This window comes from Zonotrichia leucophrys, chromosome 24 (genome assembly GCF_028769735.1).
Source record: "Zonotrichia leucophrys gambelii isolate GWCS_2022_RI chromosome 24, RI_Zleu_2.0, whole genome shotgun sequence".
In the NCBI taxonomy this organism is placed as follows: domain Eukaryota; kingdom Metazoa; phylum Chordata; class Aves; order Passeriformes; family Passerellidae; genus Zonotrichia; species Zonotrichia leucophrys.
This window is the reverse complement of record NC_088193.1, coordinates 4,578,859-4,602,003: the sequence shown is the minus strand read 5'-3', so window position 1 is coordinate 4,602,003 and position 23,145 is coordinate 4,578,859. Positions and strand designations below refer to the sequence as shown.

The 23,145-nt window shown below is 59.0% G+C and overlaps 1 protein-coding gene across 12 annotated transcripts in view; it reads right to left on the bottom strand.

Moving 5' to 3' along the window:
- Positions 1–22,808, bottom strand: part of IGSF9B (immunoglobulin superfamily member 9B) — a 52,185-nt gene extending 29,377 nt beyond the window's left edge. For 7 of the 12 annotated variants that reach the window (XR_010442724.1, XR_010442723.1, XR_010442725.1 and 4 more), the window contains exons 1-13: positions 19,751–19,991; positions 14,919–15,116; positions 13,298–13,444; positions 11,739–11,890; positions 10,535–10,652; positions 9,595–9,736; positions 9,316–9,461; positions 6,497–6,639; positions 5,597–5,737; positions 4,291–4,407; positions 2,615–2,707; positions 2,358–2,508; positions 1,259–1,382 (exon numbers count right to left, since the gene is read on the bottom strand). Coding sequence is in view for 7 of the 12 variants with exons in the window: in XM_064732015.1 (XP_064588085.1) it covers positions 1,259–1,382; positions 2,358–2,508; positions 2,615–2,707; positions 4,291–4,407; positions 5,597–5,737; positions 6,497–6,639; positions 9,316–9,461; positions 9,595–9,736; positions 10,535–10,652; positions 11,739–11,890; positions 13,298–13,444; positions 14,919–15,116; positions 19,751–19,934 (1,856 nt within the window). In the remaining 5 variants the exon portion in view is untranslated. Of the gene's footprint in view, positions 1–1,258; positions 1,383–2,357; positions 2,509–2,614; positions 2,708–4,290; positions 4,408–5,596; positions 5,738–6,496; positions 6,640–9,315; positions 9,462–9,594; positions 9,737–10,534; positions 10,653–11,738; positions 11,891–13,297; positions 13,445–14,918; positions 15,117–19,750; positions 19,994–22,603 lie in introns of those variants that run through there. The other 5 variants (XM_064732018.1, XM_064732016.1, XM_064732019.1 and 2 more) reach the window with 5 other exon arrangements.
- Positions 22,809–23,145: the final 337 nt, after the last annotated feature.

The following is a 23,145-nucleotide window of genomic DNA, read 5'->3' as shown; positions in this document are numbered from 1 at the left end:
CAGGAGCCAGCTGTGCCCCAGATATCCCCCAGATGCCCAGGGAACAGCACATCCCCCAGGGATCACACCCCAGGGTCAGAGCAAGGCAGGGCACTGCCTCCCTATCCTGCATCCCCACAGCTCCCTGTGAATTCCTGAATGCAGGCTTGGTGCAAACGCCCTGCCCTGCTGGCTGCTCTCTCCCTGTGGAGTCTGGAGGAGCCACGAGGAGGCAGGAATCTGAGAGCAGCCTGCAGAGCAAGAGCAGCAGCAGCTGCTGATGCAGCCAGAGCACAGAGGTTTAACCACTCCTTCCCAAGGACATTTTCATCAAAGCAAGGTCTGCACTGCTCAGCTTGCTCCCTCATTTTCCCCCTCTCAGTTCAATCCATTCCTTCTTTCCATTCCAGACAGACAGCCCAGCCCCAGGCTGGAGCAGAGCAGAAATCATTACAGGCAGCGTCTCCCTCTCTCCTCTCTATCAGCAGCCTCCATCAGGGCAAATTAAGGCAAGGAAAGAACGAGAGAGCGAGAGGAAAGGCTGAAGAATGCCAGCCCAGGCCTGGAAAGGGAACACATCACCCCCTCCACATTTCCAAGGATGATTCTTTAGAAGAAGATGACAACAGCAGAGCCCAAAGAAAACCCCAGCCTTGCTGCAGCTGCATTTCTCCCTCCCCTGCCCCAGGGGAAAGGCACAGGGCTGAGCCTGGCCCTGCTGCAGGAAGGTGGGATGCACCTGGGGAGCACAGGAGCTATGGGAGCAATGCCCCAGTGCCAGGATCTCACAGTGGCTGGTCATGATCTCAGCTGGGATTTAACCACCCCCAGGGAGCCACAGAGCAAGGAGAGAACATTTCTGCTTAGTCACAGCTCTTCCAGGACACAGTCTCTAAAGGTTGCATTTTCCATCCTCTCCCTGGCTGTTAAGCCTCATAAACAGTTTATCTTGAAATTAGATGCCAGAGGCACAGCAACACAAATGCAAAGCATCTCCTGTGCACCACAAGCAGAGTAAAACCTGCTGGGGCAGACAGAGGCAGTGGCCAGCACAGAAGGGAGAGGAAATACAGGAACTGCACCATCTCACCACCACCACCACCCATCTCTCAGAGGAGCCCTGAGGGAGCTCAGCCCTGTAAGGCCCACGAGCACAGAGCTGGGCACAGAGCTGGGCACACCACACCACCCTCCCCACCCTCCTCCCCCCGGCTGCTCCAAGCTCGGGTCGGCTAGGAAGGAAAAGAAGCAGAGAGCAAAGCATGCCAGGATGACTCACAGAGGGCCGTACCAAACTGAGAAAGTCTGCTCGTATCCACCGTCATAGCCGGGCTCCCAGGACACGTTGGCTGAGGTCATGGCGGCCACCACGTGCACGCTGGTCGGGGCGTGAGGGCTCGTCCCTGCACAGAGAGGGGACAGCTCAGAGGGCAGCAGCACCACGGCTCCAAGGGGGCTTCTGCCAAGCCATGCTCTGAGGAGACTCCTCTTGCACCAAGCCAGTGGCTGTCACAGGCATCTTTTATGAAAAATTCTAAGGAAAGGATTTTTCATAAAAGATATCTGTGACAGCCATTGACATCTTTTAAAATCCTTTCCTTAGGATTTTTCCTCCTGAGAAGCTGGGAGGCCTCAGGAACAAAATGTAAATATTGATTATCTGCTGCTGTGGAATGCAACAGGTGCATCTGTGGTTGGTCTCATGTGGTTGTTTCTAATTAACGGCCAATCACAGCCCAGCTGGCTCAGACTCTCTGTCCGAGCCACAAGCTTTTGTTATTCATTCTTTCTTTTTCTATTCTTAGCCAGCCTTCTGATGAAATCCTTTCTTCTATTCTTTTACTATAGTTTTAATATAAAATATATCATTAAATAATAAATCAAGCCTTCTGAAACATGGAGTCAGATCCTCATCTCTTCCCTCATCTTCCGACCCCTGTGAACACGGTCACAAATGGCCAAGGCCATTTCTGCTGGAAATGGCAGCAGGACACATGGTCAAAGTAACAGCACAGAGAAAGGCAACTCCACCAGGAAATAACATTTAAAGGAGACACTGCTTTTAGAATCATAGAGTGGTTTGGAAGGAACTTGAAGGAAAATCTACTCAAACTCTCCTGACATGGGCAGGGACACCTTCCAGTAGACCAAGTCCTGTCCAATAGGACCTTGAAGACTTTCAGAGATGGGGCAGCCACAGCTTCTATGCCAGGGCCTCACCACCCTCAGAGGGAGGAATTTTTTCCCAATATCCCATCTAAACCTCCCATGTCTCAGTTTAAAGCCACTCCCCCTTGTCCTGTCACCTGTGGGGAGCATGGCCACCTCCTGCCTTGCTGAGGGGCTCTCCCCAGGCCCCTTTTCCCCCCTGCCCTTACCTACGACGGTCAGGTGGGTGCTGGCAGTAATGCTCGCGACGATGTTGGTGGCGACGCACTCCCACTCGCCGTGGTCGTCCTTGCCGAGGGAGCGGATCTGCAGGGTCCCGCCGGGCAGCGTGTTGTGCTTGCTCCTGCTGGGCTTCCCTACCTTGGGCAAGGAGCGGGGTGGGGGGAGCCAGGCAGAGAGAGAAAAGAACAGGACTCAGCAGCGGGCGGTGGGGCAGGGCGAGGCGGCGGCGGGGTCACTAAGCTACCTGCGCGGCCCAGGGGACACCGCCGGCCACCGGCAGGGGATCCGGGCTCTCCGGTCGTGGCAAGGCAGACGGTTCCCCCGTTTCCGAGAGGACCTGGGGGGCAACGCGAGAGGCATGCGTCAGGAGGCTGCTGGCAGCGCTCACACACCAGCGGGAAACCCCACGGCACTCGCACGGACAGCCAGCCCCGCGGCAGGGCTCAGCCTCCGGCATCCAAAGCTGAAACTGCTGCAAGAACGGGCACTGGGTGTCCCAGCAAACCCCCTCCCGGGATGGGGAAGGCAGAGGATGCCCCAGGAGATGCCCAAACTGCCCCTCAGCGTCAGTTAGCAGCAGATGAGAGGCAGGAGCCTTTGCATCAGAGTCTGGGCAGCAAGGGCCCCGTGGGGATGTGGGAGGATGGCGTGCGTGGAGGTGCCTGGAATCTCTCAAGCCGAGCGGAAAGATGGATCTTGTAACAACTCATCTATGCCCATCAGCCAAAGTTGTGCAAATTCCACATTGTCCTGAGTCCTCTTCAGCTGTTCTTCATGTGGGGAACTTTGCTGATCAACACCAGGACCCACAGGTTGATGCAAAGAAGGAGGAGCAGAGGAGCCCAAGGACACGTTGGATTACCAGTGCAAGGCAAGGAGTTCTTCAAGAGGCTGGTCAGCACTGGTGGGCAGATGGGGAGGGAGGAATTTGGCTTCTGCCACTGGCAAATTGAGCCCAGCCCAAGCCAGCCCTAACTGGAGCTGGAGGAGATAAGTCCAGAGCCACGAAAGGAGGAGGACCACCAGAAGGCACAAGTGGGATTGGAAAGAAACCTGGCTGAAACTGGTGAGTATATGGAAAGAAAAATAAGATGGAGAAAAAGACTTAACAGCCAACAAGCTTTAGGCAGGTCACTTGCAATGTGTGCAAGTCATGGTCCTCCTTGTGCTGCCAGCTCAAGACACAAAGACTGGGGATGGTCCCACTGGGTGACAGAGGGACCCAGATCACTCTCAAGAGCCCTAAGAAGGGCATGGAAGGCTCCTGACAGCACAACAAAGAGCCCAGGAGCTCTCTGTACAGTGAGAGCTGTATGCTCCTATGGGAACAGTAAAGGTGGGAAGCAAGGGGAAGGCTGCAGGAGGACTGGAAAGCCCTCGCTGCTCCCAGGCTGTGCCACCACACCCTGCTCTATGACAAGGAACATCTTGAAGACTTTATATCCAGTTCAGGATCAAAAAAACAGCTTCTTCCCAGGCTCTTTGAAGTCACGGGGCAGTAAAGCAGCTGCTGAACTGGTCCAGAGCCCTGGATGTGCTGCGGTGACACATCCCCTCCCTCCACAGGAGGTGTGTGCTGCGACAACGGCACTGCCACCACTGCCACGTCCTGCTGGTGACACCTGGGAGCCAGGCAAGGAGGAGGGCGTCCTGTGGGCAGTGCTGGCGAGGCAGAGGAGGGGCCGGGGCGGGGGCAGTGTTTCAGCTTTGCGGATGCTGCCGTGTCGGTTTCCCGGGATTACTGGGCGGCCACAAGCCGGGCTTCCCCCACCCACCTGCGGGACAGGACGGCAGTGGCTCAGCCCAAAGCGAAGCAGCTGTACCTGCAGTTTGTTCTTACCGGGACAGAGTGTGGCTTCTCTGTCTGCAATATTCACCAAAAGCCAAAGGCACTGCAGATTTGTCTGGCAGGCCGGGTACCTTTCTCCAGGCGATGATGGGAAAGGGGTCTCCGGCAGCAGCGCAAGGAATCAACAGCTCCCTCCCTGCCTCCTGTCTGTACTCCCAGCCTGGTAGCACCGTGAAATAGGGGGGGTCCTGCAGCCAAACAAGGGAAAACAAGGAGTGTCAGCCTGCCCAAACTCCCATCACCAAAACCAAGCCTTTGCCAGACCAACCCAATCCCCATTCTGGGTAAGCTTGAGGCAATGCAAGGAAAATTGTGCAGAGAATGTGTGCTAAGGAGCCTCAATGGCACAAATTACACCTGGAGGAAGATTCTGTCCAAAGAGCCACCACACTGGAGCATAGAATCATAGAATCCCAGAATGGCTTGGGTTGGAAAGTACCTTAAAGCTCATCCCATTCCACTCTCTGCCATGGGCAGGGACACATTCCATTATCACAGATTGCTCCTACCTGGCCTTGGACACTTCCATCCACAGCTTTTTTGGGCATCCTATGCCAGGGCCTCATCACCCTCACACTCCTAATATCAAACCTAAATTTTGCCTCTTTCAGGTTGACCCCATTACCCCATGTCCCATCTCTACAGTTCCTGACAAAGAATCCCTCTCCAGCTTTCTTGCAGGTGCCCTCAGACACAGGAAGCCTGCTTTGACACCTCCACGCAACTTCTCTTCTCCAGGCTAAGCAGCATCTTGCTTTTTACCTCCTGGAAACAGGAAGAAACCCACCCACATCACATCAGCCATCAACCTGATTTCCTCGCCCCGGCAGCCGCCCCGGCGGATGCGTGTGTCTGGTACACAAAGCGTTCTCATCTGAACCTCGCCGAGACACCATGAATCACCACGGCTCCCTCCCAGGCACAGGACTCCGTGTTCAGGGAGGGAAGAGGCTGCAGCTCCCACCCCAGATGCACCAGGAGCTGCGCTGGGAGCTCAGCACACCCCAGGCGCCGCACGCAGCCAGAGCACGTGGAGCTCAAATCATTCATTTATGAAAATCCTCCTGAACCTAAGCCCGGGCCAGCAGGGCTAAGTGTTTTGTTGGCAAAGGGGACATTCCAGGGAGATGTTTCCTCAAACTACCCCAATCCAGTGTCAAAACCCACGCTGCTGCTCCAGCAGGATATTTCCAGCTACACCAGACAGGGTGCCCTGGGGGTTTGCCTGGGCTGGTGGGAAGCACATCTCCAACCAGAGCACAGACACACCACCCTCACCCTGGAGCCTCTGCTCTTCCCCACACAGCCCTGGGAGCTGCTCCTGGCACAGGAGGACACTGCTCCCAGCAAACCCATGGGATTTTGGCAGGAGATTACCTTCAGTACCAGTCGGGCAGGGGGAGACTGGCCCATCGTACCCAGGGCGTTATAAGGCACACAGGTGTAAGTGCCGAGAGCATCTTCAGTGGCCTCCTCGATCCGGATCGACCCGTCCTCCAGCAGGTTCCAGCCAGAATACTGCAGCAGGGAGAAGCAGGGAGATCACTTAGCCAACACCCACCACAGCTCCTCATTTTCCCCTCAGCCAAGCCCCCCACCCATGCCCAGGGTGCTGTCACATCTCTAGGAGATGCCCAATCCCATTTGCAACATCCAAAGCAACTCCTCAACAGAAACTTGGGCAACATCAGCCTGTCCAAGCACAGCCAAGCTCCTTCATGTAGCTCAAAAAGATTTAAGATCAGAATCTAACACTAAATAAGACTTGTTCTGGAGTCAGCAAGACATCTCCACCTGGAGAGCTGAGGGCACCAAGGACCAGGAGGCCACAGCAGCAACAGCTTTAAATGGAATTAAAACTTCAAATCGTTAATATTTAAGCAAAAAAAATTTAAAATATTGAGCGTTTTCTTTAAATATTTAATGGCTAATATCCTTGCTCAGACTATCAAACCATGATTAGGGGAAGATGTAGATTTGTTAAAAGGGTCTTTAAACCACCAGTTGCCATTGGAAAAATAAAGCAGGGCCATCAGGAGGTGACTTTAGGGGGAAGAAGACATCAGGTGTGGGAGACACAGAATGTCCACAGGCACTGTGGGCTCCACATGAGAACTGGAATTAACTCTGATAAGGAAAAGCAGCGTCATCCCATCCATGAGATTCTTCTCTCCCAACACAAAGGGGTGGCTGGTGGTGCTTACTGATGTTTGCTGAGGACATGAGGGTCCAAACCCTCTGTGCCCCCTGTCCCCTCCTCCCTGGGGGCTCTGTTACCTTCTCGATTCGCAGGGGACGCCCGTCCTTGTTCCACTTGACCAGTGTGACCGGCGGCTCTGCCTCCACAGGGCAGCGGATGTACCCGTGGATCCCGATGGGAACGTAGATGATGGGGGGCATGTTCACCACACGGGCAGGATCTGGAGGGCAGCAGCACCATGTTAGCATGGGGAGAGAGCCCTTCTCTCCTCCCAGCCTGGTTTCACAGCATCTGCCTCTCTTTTGTAATGAATTCCAAGCCCAGCACCACCCTGGCTCCCACAGGTTGTTAAGCCAGGCTTGCTTACACACAAATCCTGGCATTTCTTGAAGGCTTTGCTCGTGTCCAGGGTGTTCCTACCTGGGGCTCATTAAAGATTGCATTCAAGAAGAAATGAAAATATGCCTGCTCCAAATTCCACACCAACTTCCATCTTGCTGAAGCCTGTGCTGCTCCATTACAGCACATGTGCCAGGTGTGATGAACACCCAGCACAGCCTGGTTTTACATATAAGCAATCAAAGCTATTTCAACTGCCAAACCTTAAAACACACAGAGATGGGGAAAAAGGATCTGCGTCCAGGCTGCCATGAGTCCTTTACCTCCCATATCTGCTTATACTCGTGCCTCATTGAGGCTGGGTCATGTTGAACAGCAGCCACCTCACCCTTTCCAAGATGCAAAAACCTTAAAATACATATCTAACCCCCCCCTCCACACTGCACCACCCACGCAGAGAGGTGTCTCGCAATCCTCCAGTCTAGAATGTGTCATTAACAGCACTTCTAAGAGCTTTTTAATTAAGTGCGAGTGGGTTGAAGAGAATCTAGACTTTCTTTAATAAGAAGCTTTTTAAAAAAATGTTATTTTTAATAAGAAGAGTGAGTATTTCTACAATCTTGTCTAGACACCGGCAGCACGAGGTTATGGGAAAATCCTGATGGGGCTTATGTTGCATTAAGGGATAAATGTGGGAGTTTTGGGGTGCAGCATCCCTGCACTGCTGATGCAAATTGCGAGGGGTAAACATTAAGGTGCTTAACAGGAAGGCATGGAAGATGTGGAAGATGGAAGATTATTGCTTTCTTGGGGCAAAACCAGCAGAGTTTGGCAGCTCTGCTCCCAGCACATCACCCCAACCACTCCCCAAAACCGCTCGCCCCCGGCAGTGGCACCATAACCCAGATTGCCCAGTGCCACATATGGAGCAGGCTTTACCCCCCTCTGCTTAACTCCACCTCTTAGGAAATGTAATCAAGGACTCCAGCAGTGCGGGAGAGGGTAATGGGATCGAGCCTTTCACTACTAGGTCACTGGCCAGGGGCCAGCCCAGCCCACTAATGACCCGGAGCTGTGTCCCCATTTGCTTTTGGAGGATGGGAAACTCCCTCCAGAGCTATCACCCCGGTGTGGATGAGGTTTGCTCAGGAGGAAAAGGGTTTGTGGCACCAAAAACCGAGCATCCTTCCTTGTGCTGAAGCCTGGCTGAGCAGCAGATTGTCCGAGCCTGCTCTCCCTGCCATTAGAGCTATTTTTAACAGCTATCAGCCCTGACAAGCGGCCCTGGATTAGAGGCAGGGCAGATTTAATGGCCTGAGGCCACAGGCTTTCCCCCGAGCCACCCAGCTGGGAACATCCAAGCCCCAAATCACGCCTGTGCCTGGGCACAGCACTACTCACACCATCCCCCTGCCCACTCTGCCCCTTCATCCATCCCCACAGGGACCTGCCAGCCCTGCTCTTGGGCTCCCCACTAACCAGCACCAGGTCTAAAGGCAGCAGCAGCTCTAAGGCAGCCTTGGAAAACCCACGCCGAGAGCCCACTTTGCTCAGGCCTGCCTTTCATTATGAAATAAAAACGCCGAAGTCTTTGGGAGCAGAGCAATATTGCAATTGGAGCGGCGGCAATTGAGGCCATTACAGTGGAATGCCACAGGATGCCGGTGGCACACTACCCATTACCGCCCGGGGATTCCGGCAGAACAGCGAGCGTGGGAGGCGCCGCTGCTGCTGCAGCCCTTTCTCCCGAGCTTGTTTAGATCGCTTACCGCCCGAGGAATGTGGCACAAGAACAGCCACGCCACAGGAATAACCCCCGAAATAAACACCAAAAAACACACCTAGGCACTGAGAGCCCTCACCTCACCCCAGCAGGGTGAGGACGGTGAGGCAGCAGCCATGGGATGATGCTCACCTGTTACAGAAATCTTTTATGAAAAATCCTTTCTTTAGGATTTTTCCTTCTAAGAAGCTGAGAACAAAATGTAAACATTGGTTATCTGCTGCTGTAGAATGCAACAAGTGGATCTTTGATTAGCCCATGTTGATTGTTTCTAATTAATGGTCAATCACAACCCAGCTGGCTCAAACAGAGAGTCTGAGCCACAAACCTTTGTTATCATTCTTTGCTATTCTATTCTTAGCTAGTCTTCTGATAAAATCCTTTCTTCTATTCTTTTAGTATAGTTTTAATGTAATATATATCATAAAATAATAAATCAAGCCTTGTGAAACATGGAGTCAGATCCTCATCTCTTCCCTCAACCTAAGACCGCTGTGAACACAGTCACACTCACCTAATTAGAAAACACTTGTAGCCAAGGTGGATGCTGGTCCCAGCTGAGCAGTGTCACTGAGGCTGCTCAGACCATTTGCTTTCTCATCTCCCACGCCCACGTGGGATGCTCTTAAGCTTTTTGCTAAGGATGATTCCGTGTTCATCCAAAGGCTGCTGTCACATCAGCCTGACTCTCCCAGTGTCACACCAGGACAAGAGAGCCTCTGGGGCTGCCTGGGAGCCAGGTGTTATCAATGCCAGCCCCATCCCCGCACTCACACTGCACTGTCAGGTAGGCAGAGGCTGATGGCGAGCGGCCCAGGCTGTTGCTGGGGATACAGGTGTATTTTCCAGCATCCTCTGGTTTGACACGGAAAATAATCAGCGTCCCGTCGATCAGGATCCGCACCCTCAGCTTCAAGTCACTGCAGGAGGAGAGGAGAGGAGGATCATGAGGAGAGCCAGGGGCAAAGCCCAGCACAAACAATCCCAGCTGCCAGCACAGCCCAGGAGCAGCAGGAGGAGGAGAACATGCTGTCCCAGCAGCTATAAACTCACTTCTTGAAGTAGACGTTCTCCTCCTCCCAGTACCACAGGTAGGTGAGGTTCCCGGGGTACGCCTCGGCCTGGCAGGTGAACAGAGCATCCTGGGAGATGTTGACTGTGATGTTCTCCGGAGGGGAAACGATAAAGGGAGGTCCTGGAGGGGGGAAGAGGAAGGTGTCACTCCCACCACAACAGGTTGCTCAGGTTCAGCTCCATCACAGCATTTTAGCTGGGAGCTGCTGGAGGGCTCTGGGGCAGGGCTGGCCCTGATCCTCTGAGAATCACAGTGACCCTGTTATTCCCAACCCTTTCCTTAATCTTTGGACTGACTGAGAACCACAGTGACCCTGCCATTCCCAAGCCTTTCCCTAATCTCTGGGCTGACAGAGAACCAGTGACCCTGTTATTCCCCATCCTTTCCTAATCTCTACAGCTTTGAGGAGAGGATCCATGCCCATGGTGCTTCTCCCAGGGCACACAAGGACACACCTCCCTTCATCCCCAGCAGTTCTGGAGGATAGTATCACCCACAGGAAAGATCCAGGGGGAACAGACTGCCAGGAGCCAGCAGCTCACCACTGCCACAAAAGCAGAGCAGAGGACACCCCGTGCTCCTCTCTCTGCCGGTAGCTGTTGACCTAATTAAAGATTTATTTAATAAGAGAGGGAGCAAGGAGCAGGAGGCCTGTCATGCATCACCGCTGTCTGACGAGGCGCTTCATGACAGCCTCAATCTTTTCCCTGCTTCCCAAACAAAACTGAGCTGCCATCAGGGCCTGGCTGCTCATCAGGGTCCCAATTAAGCAGATTCCTCCATCCTACAAACCGGATGCAGAGCCATGGGGCAGCCAGGCACAGAGGCCTGGAGGGTCACCCCAGGGTGACACTATGGACTGGTGGAATGTCCCCATCCTGGCTTCCCAGGGGATGCTGAGGAGCTGCAAGGTCTCACCTTGGACGAGCAGGCGCGTGGTGTGCACAGCCTCGCCCTGGATGCTGTAGGCCCGGCAGGTGTAGGCACCTCTGTCCTCCCGGCTGACCGAGAGCACCGTGAGGCTCCCGTCGCTCACCTGGCAACAAGGGAAGACCCTGGAGCATGGGCAGGGACCCCCAGGGGGACGGGGGAAGACCCTCCCTGCCTCCCACGGCGAAGAGCTGCCGGCGCTCTCAGGGCCGGATGAGAGACGGGTTTCCCCGCTCTGCAAGACGTGGGATATTAATAAACCAACACACGCCTTGCTGCTCGACGCCAAGGGGAAGGGAGGAAAAAAATCATGAAATAAATAAATAACCATCCCAGCACATTCATCTCCCTGAAGTGACTGGCAGGCAGCAGGCTCCAAGATGCTCCTGCCAAGCGCCCCAGCACCATTGGAGCTGCACAAGGAGCCTTGCTGGAGCATTCCCTGCCCCTCCAAGGGCCTGCTCCATTGCTGGGGGATGAGGGGAGACCCCAGCCTGGCCACTGTCCTCCCTGTGGTGTCACCTCTCAGCTGGAAGAGGAGCAGATGCATTCCCCTGGGGACACAGCAGAAGGATGGACAAGGGGCTGTCACCTTTGGGGTAGCAGCACCCCCATGCACAGGGAGGCCTCCCAGCCAGGCTTCCCCCCACCTCATTCTGCCTCATCCTTCTATTTCAATTAGTAACAAATGACTCCTAATTACTCTCATTAGTGCCTGCACTGATTCCAATGCCTGATTTACCAATTACAGCTCAGGGGGGAATCTCTGCCTGGGAGCCTCTGGGATGCAAAAAGGGTCCTGAAGGGGAGGGGAGGAGGGGAAATCCTCTCTGCTCAATCCTGCCCTGCCCCAGCCCTGCTGGGGGGACACTACCCCAGGCTGCAGCCCCCACCCCACCTCCAGGGTCCTGGCCCCTGGGCTGAGTCTGCAGGGAGCAGGTCAGGTGCAGGAGCAGGGCTGTCCCAAGCACTTGGAGGGTCTCCAGGCTGCACCCAAGGGCTGGCAGCGTTACAGGCTGCTGCTCAGCAGGGATGGGGTGGGGGAAAATGGGCATCTCACCAAGGAGAAGTGCTGAGAAAGCACGGCTGGCTCCAGGCACGGCGGAGCCGCCGCCACCATGGTGCTGTCAATACTGTCCCTGCCAGCTCCCAGCCCAGGATCCCCACGGCAGCCCTCCCCTCCCCCACCTACCTGGTACTTGCCATTGGCACCCAAAAGGTCTCCCTCCCGGAGCCAGGTGACGATGGGCTTGGGGTTCCCGAACGCCATGCAGGTCAGGGTGACGCTGCTGCCCTCCTTCGCCTCTACGTACTGCGGCGGGGTCTCCGTGAACGTGGGGGGAGCTGGGGGCACACGAGACCCCCAGGTCACCCCAGCCACTCCGGGGCTGGGGGCACACGGGGACACAGGGGAAGCTGCTGCCTGCACACACAGCAGGGCTGTGACCATCACAAAGGCTGCACGGACAGGGTGGCTCTGGGGACACCGACCAAGAGGTGGCACATCGCACCCCAGCCCCGTCCCCTCTCCTCCCCGCACCCCGCTGCACATTAACTCGCTATTGTCAAAACATGGGAAAACACCGCAGTGCAGATCGAAAGGCTCCTTCCTGATGAAAGAGGCTGGCAGGATTACAGCCCGCCCCTAATTACCCGCGGTTGTTAAAGCCCACTTTAGAGGAAGACAGGTTGGCAATTTAATCTGCTTGGGAGAAAAAAAAAAAAAGAAAAAAAAAAGAAAAGGAATTATATTTTGTTTCTCCCCAAATAATTTTTATTTTCCCCCTAAGAAAATTAAGCGTTGTAATGCGCTGGGGGAAAGCCACAGCCCTCACCCTGAAAGCAATTCCTCGGGCTGGGAGGATTATGGTTATTATATTGTTATTAAGCCCCTGCACGCCCCGTGCTGCATAAAGCCCCAAAACTGGCCCATTTTGCCAAGGGGAGGGACAGGGCATCTGGGGCCATTTTCCAGCCCCTCCGCCTGGCGGTTTGCAGGATCCGTGCACGTGGCAGAGGTGAGCCAGGCACCACCATCCTCCTCCTTCCTCCTCCTCCTGCCCTCCTTCCCAAGCCCTCGGAGCTCATTAGCAGGTTGGGGGAAAGCAGGAAGCAGCAGGCAGGGCAGCAGGCAGGGATGGGGCTGGTGGCCTGCACAGCCCCGCTTGCAAAGCTCCTGCTCACTAATTGGGCTCAATTAGGTGGCTCTGCTCTGTGCCACAGCACAGCCATCCCCCCAAAGGTTAAATTAATTGCACAAGGTCAAGGCAAGACCAGCGAGGAGCTGCCGGTGGCCACATCTCTCCAGCCACCCCACTGCAGCAGGAGAGGCACAGCCCTGCTGCTGGGCTAAAAATAAAGATCTGTCTCCTGATGCAGAGAATGACAATTTGTTAATTAGTTTAATATACAGCCTTAATAAAATGAAAAAGTAATTTGAGTAAATCTGAATTTCAAGAAAACAAAGATTTGATTTTCTGATCTGTTTGTTGAGAGGAGATTCATTCCCAGCCCTGGTTCTTGATGTCTCTCCCTTTAACAAGCCCTGTGTAATTAAACTGAGGAATCCCTAATAAAGCTTTGTCCCTTTTGAAGTCACACCCTGGCCGGATCAGCCAGCCTGGATGGCTTCAGGCAGGCGTGTCTGCCAGGCACAGATGCCATTGAGACCCAGCATCTCCCAGACATCCAGCATTCCCCAGAAATCCTATTTTGGCACCTCAGGGATGCCGCAGCCCGTGCCCCGCTCACCATTGACCGTGAGGTGGACCCAGCTGCCGTTGTGGAAGGTGTCGTACTGCTGGTCCAGCATGAGCACTTTGCACTCGTACCAGCCCTGGTCCTCGGAGCGCACCTGCTCAATGCGCAGGGAGGCTTTGTCGTGCAGGCTGGCCCGGCCTGTGGGAGAGCACAGCGTTGGCACCACGTCCCCAGCACCAGAGCAGCCCCTGGAGCATCACTGCAGGGGACACCCCATCCCAAACTGCTGCAGCTCCCAGAGCATCACTGCAGGGGACACTCCATCCCAAACTGCGGGAGCTCACAGGGCATCACTGCAAGGGAAACCCCATCCCAAATTGCTGCAGCCACCAGAGCATCACTGCAAGGGAAACCTCATCCCAAACTGCTGCAGCTTGCAGGGCATCACTGCAGGGAACACCCCATCCCAAACTGGTGCAGCCCACAGAGCACGGCCACAGGGGACACCCCATCCCCACACCAGAGCAGCCCCCAAAGTATCACTGCAGGGGCCACTCCATCCCAAACTGGAGCGGTCCCCAAAGCATCACTGCAGGGGACACCCTATCCTAAACTGGAGCAGCCCCCAGAGCACCATTGCAGGGGACAGCCCATCCTGGCCCCAGAGCAGCCCCCCAGAGCATCACCACAGGGGACTCCCCATCCCTGTGTGGGCATTGTCCTGGTTTGGGGCTGGCTGAGCCCCATGGCATGGTTGCAGCTGGTGATGCTAGGCCGGTGCTGCCAGGGCGGTGACACACACGCCCATCTGGGGACAGCAGGGCCAAGCTGCCAGGGCCAGGCAAGGTGCCTGCAGCAATGTCTGCCTGCAGCGACACCGGCCTTCTGCTCCCAGCCGGGGGCTGGCGGCAGCACAGCCGGCACACGGGCGTGCCCCAGAGCTTTGCCCCGCCTGGGAGACTCCCAGAAAGCAGGGCAGCCCTGAGCTGACCCTGTGCACAGCCCCAAAAACTGGGTCAGGAGCAGAGCAGACTAAAGCTCCACCCTGGTGCAGTGGCCACCGGGCTGTGGGATCGCTCATTGCTGAGCTGAGTTTGGCAGGGCTCAGCTGGTGCATTTCTTAGAGAGCAATTTGGGCAGAGAGTCCCATAAGACCCAGGGAATATCCCCAGGACAGGGAAAGAGATACTACAACGTGTCTGTCCTGCCACACCAACCTTCTCAGGGCTGGTTTCCAGCTCTCAGATCCCACCAGAGGACACCGGCCACGTGTCACCGGCAGCACATTGGCAAGCAGCCACATGAGTTCTGCAGCTCCAACCTGTCACCTCCACCCAGCACGTGGCCCTGGCTCCATCCCCAGTGTCCCCCCAGCACCCCTCCCTGGGCTCACAGCTGCTCTGGGGCACAGCAGCAGCAGCAGCAGCAGCAGCCACCACCACCACGCGTCACCCTGGGCTTCTCTGCCTCGCTTGCTCCCGTCCCACGCAGCCCAGCTGGCTTCCTAACGCTGCTGCTTAATTAAAACCAACTGGGTGGAAAGCGAGCAACGAGAGGCAGAGCCCGCGTGGTTTCCGACGGAGGAACGGATGGAGCGGAGCTGCATGTCCCAGGCCGTGCTGCAGCCAGGACCTGGCACGCTCCCCTCGTCCCCCTGCACCCCGGGACTCACCGGCATACTCTGGGTCCACATGGGGAGGGTAAAACCCAAACTTGATGAAGATGGGGATGGGGACGCCGAACTTGAACCACTCCACGACATAGGGAGGGGGCTGGCCCGTCAGCGGGTGGATCACGTCGCATCCCAGGATCACGCTCTCGCCAGCGCGAGCGGTCACGAACTCGGGCTCCTCCCTCGAGCCGAGGGCACCTGCGAGGGGGCAGAGGAAGAATCTGTGGCTGATGCCACTGCTGGTGCCCAGCATCGAACCAGGATGTCCATCTCCAGCCACCTGCCTCCAGCAAGGGCAACTCATGGGTCACCCTTGCCCCAAAACCAACAGAGGGTCCCAAGCCCTTTCACTCAGATCCAAGGCCACCCCTGAGCTACCAGGAGTCAGGACAGTGGCCATCAGCACCCCAATGCACCAGGACAGCTTCCAAACCTCTGCATCAGGGCAAGGATGATGCCCAGTGACCCCCACAGAGGTTTTGGGGATCCCTGCTCTCATTAGAGGGGCACAGAATATGCCTAGTACTGCTCCCCACACAGCAGCACCATCTGGGCTACCCTGTATCCTTGTGGCAGGGAAAAGGCTGCTTTTAGCCTGTGCCCCTGCATCCTCCAGCAGGCAGGACTGGGCATGGAGGGACCCCTGGGCACAGATCTGTGTGCCAGCCCTCGGACACAGCTCTCCCACCGGTGCCAGGATGGGCTGGGCCCCCGGAGCCACCATGCCCCAGCCAAGCCCACATGTCCTGGGGCATCCCCGAGAGCCCCAAGCCTGAAACCCGTCTGCGACCTGCGCGTCGGGTCTGTCACCCTGCCCCTCCCAGCCGGCTAATTACAGGGGACTTCGGTCTCAGCTCCGAGGCTGCTCCACCCCGGCTGTGCCGCCCTGTTCGCTGCAGCCTGGCGTCATCCCGCTCTGCCAGCAGCAGCAAAGCTGCATCCTCAGCACGGCGTTCAGAGAGGGAGAGAGAGGGAAACCCAGAGCTGGGAGGAAGCCAAACAGGGGGTCCCCAAAACTAGGTTTAGACCCACATCGCCCTCCCCACCATGGAAAGGACCCCGTTTTCCTGGCACACGCGGCCGCTGGCTGTTCCGGGGGGGATGCTCGGGGAGGGATGCTCGGGGAAGCACGTTCCCACTCCTCCGCGCTGCTCCTCGGGGCCGCCGGTGATTGGCGGCGAGTGACATCACCGCTTCCCCGCCGCGGGAGCCGAGCATCACCGAGCATCACCGGCTATTTTTGGCTCTGGCACAAGCGCGTACCGGCGAGAGGCCCGTGATGTGCCACCCCACGGGCCCACCAGCCGAGTGTCCCCGCGGGAAGGGCAGCGGGCAGAGCCGGCCGCAGCTCGCACATTGCACGCACAAGGTGTGTCCCTGCACAGGGTCACAGCCGATGGTCACCGAGCCCCCACGCCACCAGCAAACCGGGTACGGGTGGCTCTTTAACTGGGAGGGCTGGCTGGGTGAGGCCGGGGTGCAGAGCTCTGAGCCATCTGCAAGGAGCAGATGCTGCATTGCACACCCACTGCAGGCACCGGCCCCGTTCGGGGGTCCTGCAGGGCCACGGATCATCCCGGACCCCATCGGGGTGGGGGGATGGCTGAGCACACACGTGCGGTGTGCACGCACACCCCCGCACACGCTTTGCACCGCCTCGACAACACTCTTGCACCTTTCCATCCCTCGTTAGCGCTGCATCGCCGATGAGCTCCCGTTCGCAGCCTGTCAGCAGGGACGGCACCAGCCCTCCCCTGCCACCCCGGCGCTGAGCTGTGAGAACCCGTCCTGACCCCTCCATCCGGGAGGCTGAGGGGGGCTGCGCTGCAGGGCTGGATGAGCCCCCCTCCCTGTCCATGGTCCTGCTGCGCCGATCGGGGACGGAGCTGTCACATGCTGCTCAAGAGCATCCAAGGACGCGCTTCCCGAGAGAACAGGTCCCCAGCACCTCATCGCCTTCAAAGTGACATCCTCTCCCCACCAGCAGGAGAAGATGGAAGCGGTAGCACCTAAACCCCTTTCGCAAGCCCCCCACCTGCCCCAGCGCTCCAGCTCCTGGGCTACCAAGCTGGAATCTTGGTTTCCAGCACCTCTCCACCAACTGGAGCCTGGAATGCTAATGTTTGCCCAGCTGGAGCAAGAGGCCACCCAGACACGCTGGGGATGGGCGCCAGGGAGTCACACCGCGCCAGGATCCCCTGGCAGAGCAGTGGGTGACATCCCCGGGGAGGGGACGAGCCAGCCGCTCCGCCGGACCCACGGCTGGCCAGGGCTGCCCGGGCGCAGGAAAATAGGTCATCCCCGGCAGCTCACAGCGCCGGTGTCTGATCGCGGGGCCGGTGGGGAATTGCACGCACGGCTGAGCATCACCTCCCCAGCGCACGGCCGACTGGCAGCCACGGCCGGGAAGCGGCCCCCGGCTCTGCCCAGCTGCCACCCGCCCCGCTACCGGCCCCGTGCCCTCCTGTCCCCACTTCCAAAGCGCCAGCAAGGCAATGGGGAGATGTCTCACAAACCCTCTTGGGGTCTCCTCAACTTCCCAACCCACCAACCCTGCGGGGTCCCAACCCTGACCAGGTTTTCCTTCCATGCCCAGACCATGAAGAAAGCGAGCAATGGAGACTGCAGCTCTCGATTCAAAGTGTTTTCTCACCCCCACATTTGTAGGGAAACGCTTGAAAACAACCCGCAGACGCCAGAAGAAACAGAGCACAAATAGACGGGGTATTTTTAAACCCACTTGATTTTCCCAGCCAAGTTCAGAGAGGTTCCAAGGCTGAATCTGCGGTTTGGAAACAGGGTCAACATCAGGGAACGGCAGTACCGAGGCGAACCCCAAATCCGCCTCGGTGCAGGAGCTCACGTGAAGCTGGGGGATGCCTCGTAAAGAAAAACAAGTAATCAACAGGCTTCGTCATCCAAGCAGATCCAGGAAAAATAAAAGCACGCCGCGTGCCAGGAGGCAAGAATACAAGATGCGGAGGAGGAGTTGAACAGCATCCCAAAGGGAGAGGAGGGGAGGCTGCCACCACCGAGACGGTGCCACCGCGGGGCTCCCCAGGACGGCGATGCCAACCAGGGGAGACCCTCACCTGGATCTGGGCGTGCAGCTCCTCTGATCCCCAGGGCACAGGTGGAAGGTGCCACAGGATTCGGTGAAGGTGAAGGCATCCAGCATCTCTGCTGTGCTCACCAAAGCAGGACTCTTCCTGCAGGTGCTTTCAGAGAGGTTTCCAAAGGAATTAACACCTGGGAAAGCTTCCCCTACTGGCACAGTGGACACCCATGCTCTGGGGCAGAGAGGGCATCCTGTCCTGATGTCCCACCATCACCTTGCAGCCTGCTAACAGAGGCACCACTATTCATCTCCAGTGCTGCCCCACACTCCTGGCACTTATCCCCACCCCTGTGCCCCCATGGGGACGGCTGAGGGAGCAGGCACAAGGCCCGGAGCCTGTGGACCACTCCTCCCTGGTGAGCTGAGACGAGATGTGCTCTGACACATCCCGCTCCCATCGGTGGAGGCAGGATATGGCAGGGATCTCTGAGGACAAGGCCACCAGCGTGGCATATGGAGGCCAGCAGGGAAGGAGAGCAGGCAGCCATCGCCATGAAATGAAGACAGAGGGAGACTGCAGCCCAGGGTGGGGGACAGGGACAACGTGCTGCAGGGTGTGGAGTGCTGGGAGATTGCCTGTCCCCCACCTCTGTACCCCTTAAATATCTCAGTAAGGGTTGCACCCCCATTACAAACTCAGTCCCTATTTTGGGGTATCCAGAGCCCCCCAAAAGCACCCGCCTGTCCCCTGTGGGGGGGAAGCCCTGGGGCTGGGAGCGCAGCCCTCACCCCCTCCCCCAGCTGGAAAGCAGCATCTGGGCTTTCAGTGCGATTCCTGCGTTTTAAACCCGATTTTCCAGATGGATGGAGGGCGATGCGCAGGTCAAGTGACATGCCTCAAGGTCACACGGGGCCAGGGAGGAGAAGGATTAGTGGCTCTGAGGGGTGGCTTGGTGGCCCATTCCCAGCGAGATGGGGACTCAGAACCCCATTCCTGGGCACAAGGGGTGTCCTCTGGGGCTATCACCATCCCCCCTAGGCAGGCAGGCAGCTGCCCTGGCATCCCAAGGAGAATGCATGCATGGGATGCTGCCCCACAGCAGCCCCACAGTGGGTCCTTGCTTCCTGGAATGGCACAGGTGGGAATGTGCCTGGCTCAGCAAGAACATGGCAGCACAGGTTGGTGCTCTGAGAGGCATGGAGATGGAGCAGGAAAGAAAATGACTTCCCTGAGGTCACCTTACTCCTGCCTGGGGGTCCCTTGTGCCCCCTCCCTCCAATCACCACCAGCCCAGTGTTGAGCATCCGGTGTTGGCAGCTGCCTCGTGGGAGGCATCATCTCCCAGCAACAACCAGCAGCTACCTGTGCACTCCCCGTGAGCTCCCTCCACGCACCACAGGGACAAACAAGCAGCTGTGGTGGGAGCTGGAGCACCAAACCCATCCCAGAGGAGACCTTCAGCAGCTGGAGAGCGCTGCCAGGGTGCTGTGCCCCCAGTCCAGCCCCACATCACACCAGTACCCCCATGCAGGCTGGCACCACCCTCCCCATGGAGCAGCGGGTACCATCCCGATGCATTCACAGCCCTCCAGCAGGAAACTGGGATGCCGGCAGCGCTCCGAGCTGCCCGCCAGCAGCTCCTGAATCACGCTGTTCCTGGCTCAGGCAGCCCTCCCACCAACGCCAGCCTCTCCATGGAGGAGCGGGAGGAAGCGAGTTGTTTTTCCAAAGGCCAGCTGGTCGCTCAGGGCTCCCAGCCTGGGAGATTCCTACCGCAGGGAAAGGGAGAGGGAAGGGCTCCTCCATCGGCACGGCATGGGCTTGGACCCACTGCTGGCCCATCTGCAGGGCTTCTCATCCATGTGAAGGCATGACCTCCAGGACAGAGTACCAGAGGTGAATGGGAGCTGTGCCACCCTGCCACAGCTCTGGAGAGGAACTTGCAGGGCTCACCCATCACCAGCAAAGCGGCATCTTCCAAGTCAAAAGGCAACTGAGCCGGCAAAGCATCGCCGCAAAGACCCGCCGGAAAGCCAAGTCATCCACCGAGCCGCTCACGTCCCTCCCTGCCCCGTGTGCTCCCATCCAACAGGTCCAGAGGAGCAGAAAACCTCCAGGGAATGATGGAAATGGGAGCCCGGCCAACGCCCTTGGCTGTTCCCGGTGCCAAACCATCCCCTTGCCAGAAGACAGCGGGGCCAAAGCCACACGTGCCAAATCCAGCGGCTCCCGGTCCAGACTCCTCCACGGCCAACGAGGCAAAACCCAAGAGCTGTGCACGGTGAGGAGCAGGGGATGCAGGGCTGGCACTGCCACCTGAGCCACTCCAACCGGCCAAGGTCAGCGCCAGGAGCATCGCCCGCCGCGGTGCCCGGGGAGCCGCCTCAGCAGAGCCGAATCCTCGCTCTGCAAACCCTCCTGCCTGATCCACCAGCGTCCCCACTCCCTGTGTGTGTGCTGCCACAGCGTCACGCTCGTGGGAGAGGGAGGAAAAGCCCCTCGGTGTGACGGCACTGCTGGGAATGCCAGGAGGCCGGATCCTTCCTCTGACACCCACTCCTGGCGCGGTCACGTCCTGGCTCTCCTCCCCCATGCCATAAGAGGGGATAACGCACCCTCCTTCCCTCTCTGAGCCGATTAAGGCCTGGAAAGCCCTTGGAGAGCCAGGCAAGAAGGCTGCCCAGGGCCAGCACCACTGGCAAGGAGGAAGTGGTGTGGGAGGAAGGCCATGGCTAGAGGAAAACCCCCAGCGAGGGCACCAGCACACGGTGAGCCCCAGCTCTTCTCCAAAGCCCTGTCCCCAAGCAATGCGGGGTGACAGCTCCCCATGAGGACGGGACAGTGCAGGGAGCAAAGGGCTGCAGCAGCTGGGGTGAGTGCCGTGGGCTCCCTGCCCCTGCGGGGGCCGTGCTGGCCCGCAGCACCCCCTCCCCCGGCAGCCACCCCCGCATTACTCACGGTGCGCTCATTCATCACGTACACGCTGCTCCACACGCACAGCACCCCCGTGCCGGGGCTCCCCGGCACCCACCCACCCCAGCACCACCAGTTCCGGAGCTCCATCCCCGCGGCTCCAGGGTATTTCCAAGTTCCCAGGTGCCGAACGCGCTGCTCTGCTCCTCTCGCCGGCGGAGCATCCCTGTACAAGCAGCTGCTGCAAACACTGCCTCAGCACACTGCAGCACGCAGTTCAGGCAGGCAGCAGCCGGCCACGGCTCGGTGAGAGGGGCTACGTACCCCTAAATGGGGCAGCCCCATGGTGAACCCCCCCAAAAGGACAGCCCCGTCCTGGCACACACCCCCCTGCCTCCAGGAGCCGCCTGCCAGGCGAGGAGGACAAGGGACAAGATGTGACCCGGCGGGCTCAGGGAGCGCTGTGAATTGGGGGGGCTGCAGCACCCCGGCAGGTGCCCCCTCCCAGCCCAGCCGTGCCCCCCGAGGCAGTGTCTCCCTCACCACGGGGAGGGGAGTGGTGGTGGCTCCCAGCCAGGCATCGCTTGCTGCCGGCAGCCACCGCATCCCATGGGCAGGGTGGGTGACACCCAGAGCACGGCTCTCATCCCGGGAAAGGAGCACCGGGACGCAGGGAAAACCCGTGAGGAAGCAGCGGCAGAGATGGGGGACGGTGCTGCACCAGCGGCAGGGAGCTCCCCTCTACCTGCAGGGATGGCTCGGAGGGGTGGGAGGGGGCTGGCAGCTGAAGGGGAAGAAGCTCGAGCAGGAAAATCAGGGTTATTCCTTGCTGCCGTCTCCGTCCTGACCTTGGACAACCCTGTGCCTCAGTTTACCACAGCACAGCAGCCAGCCCGCAGTGGGGGGAGAAGGAGGGCAGCCTCTCCTGGGCGGGGGGGTGGGAGCAAAGTCACCCCCAAACCCGCAGCCGGGGCGCTGCAGGGGAAGGCGACGAATCCCTCCCGCATTTCTCCTTGCCCAGCCGGGCTACCCTTGCAGGGAAGGGCAAACGCTGCCCGCACCCCCCGGAGCTGCCGCAGGCGCTTCCTCAGGATGAGAGAAGAAAATCCGAATGCGGAGAAAAGCTTGCCCATCCCTGATCAACGGGGACACTCAGCCAGCCGCGCTCCCTTCCCTCCCCGCCAGGACCCGCAGCCGCTCGCCTTCTCCCAAAGGGAATTTCCAAGCCCTGAGCAGCGGCTCCGCCGCACCGGCAGCTCGGCTTCCCGAACTTGCCCAGCTGCAGCCGCTGCCCTCGGGGAGGTCACGGCCAGCCCCGCCGAGCGCCTGCGGAGGGAGGGAGGATGCGCCGGGCGCTCCCGGCTCCCCCCGGCAGCGGGGGATGAAGGAATCGCCAGCGCCCCGCCGCAGCGGGAAGCGCTCGGTCCCCGCACCGGCAGCGGGGAAGACGCGAAGCCCGCAAATCCCCTTGGCAGCCGCAGTTCCCCCTCCTACCCTCCTCCCCAGCCCCTTCCCGGTACCCTCTCCCCGGGACGTGATGCCCCCCCCCGGTGCGCGCATCCCTCCCGGTCCATGCGCATCCCTCCCGCCGCATCCGGTACACCGGGAGAAGGGGGGGAGGACACGCAAAGGCGGCCCCGCCGCCGCCCCGCAAACCCCGGCGCGGCCCTCCCGGGCTCACCCCAGCGGAGAACACCCCGCGGCCGCACTCACCTTGGACGGGCAGCCCGCGGGCGCCGAGCACACTTGCTACCAAAGCGGCCACATACCAAATCATAGTACTACCGGCCCCCGGTGCGCAGCATCTTCCGCCCGCCGGGCGGCCCGGCCGGGGCGGGGCGGGGCCGGGCCGGGCTGGCCGTGGCCGGGCAGGGCTCGGCGGGGCTGGCGGGGCCGGAGGGGCGGCTCAGGGCCGGCCGCCCGCCGCTGCGCCCATGCCCGCGCCCATCCCCGCGCCGCGCCGCACCTGCGCTCCGCCGCGCGGTGCAGCCTAGCCTGCGCCCTTTAGCGGCTCGGCACCGCCCCCGCCCGCCGCCCATTGGCCGCGCCCCGGCGGAGTGGGCGGTGATTGGCCGCCGCCGCGGCCCGGGCCGGTTCAAGGTGGGTTGGCGCGCACGGGGCCCCTGCGCCGCAGTATCATGCGCACTGCCGGGAGCGGCGCGGTCACCTCCGCCGGACGGTCACCTCCCCGCACGGACACCCGCCGGGACCTGCGCCCGCATGGGCCACCGAACCGCCTCGCTGCCACCTCCCCG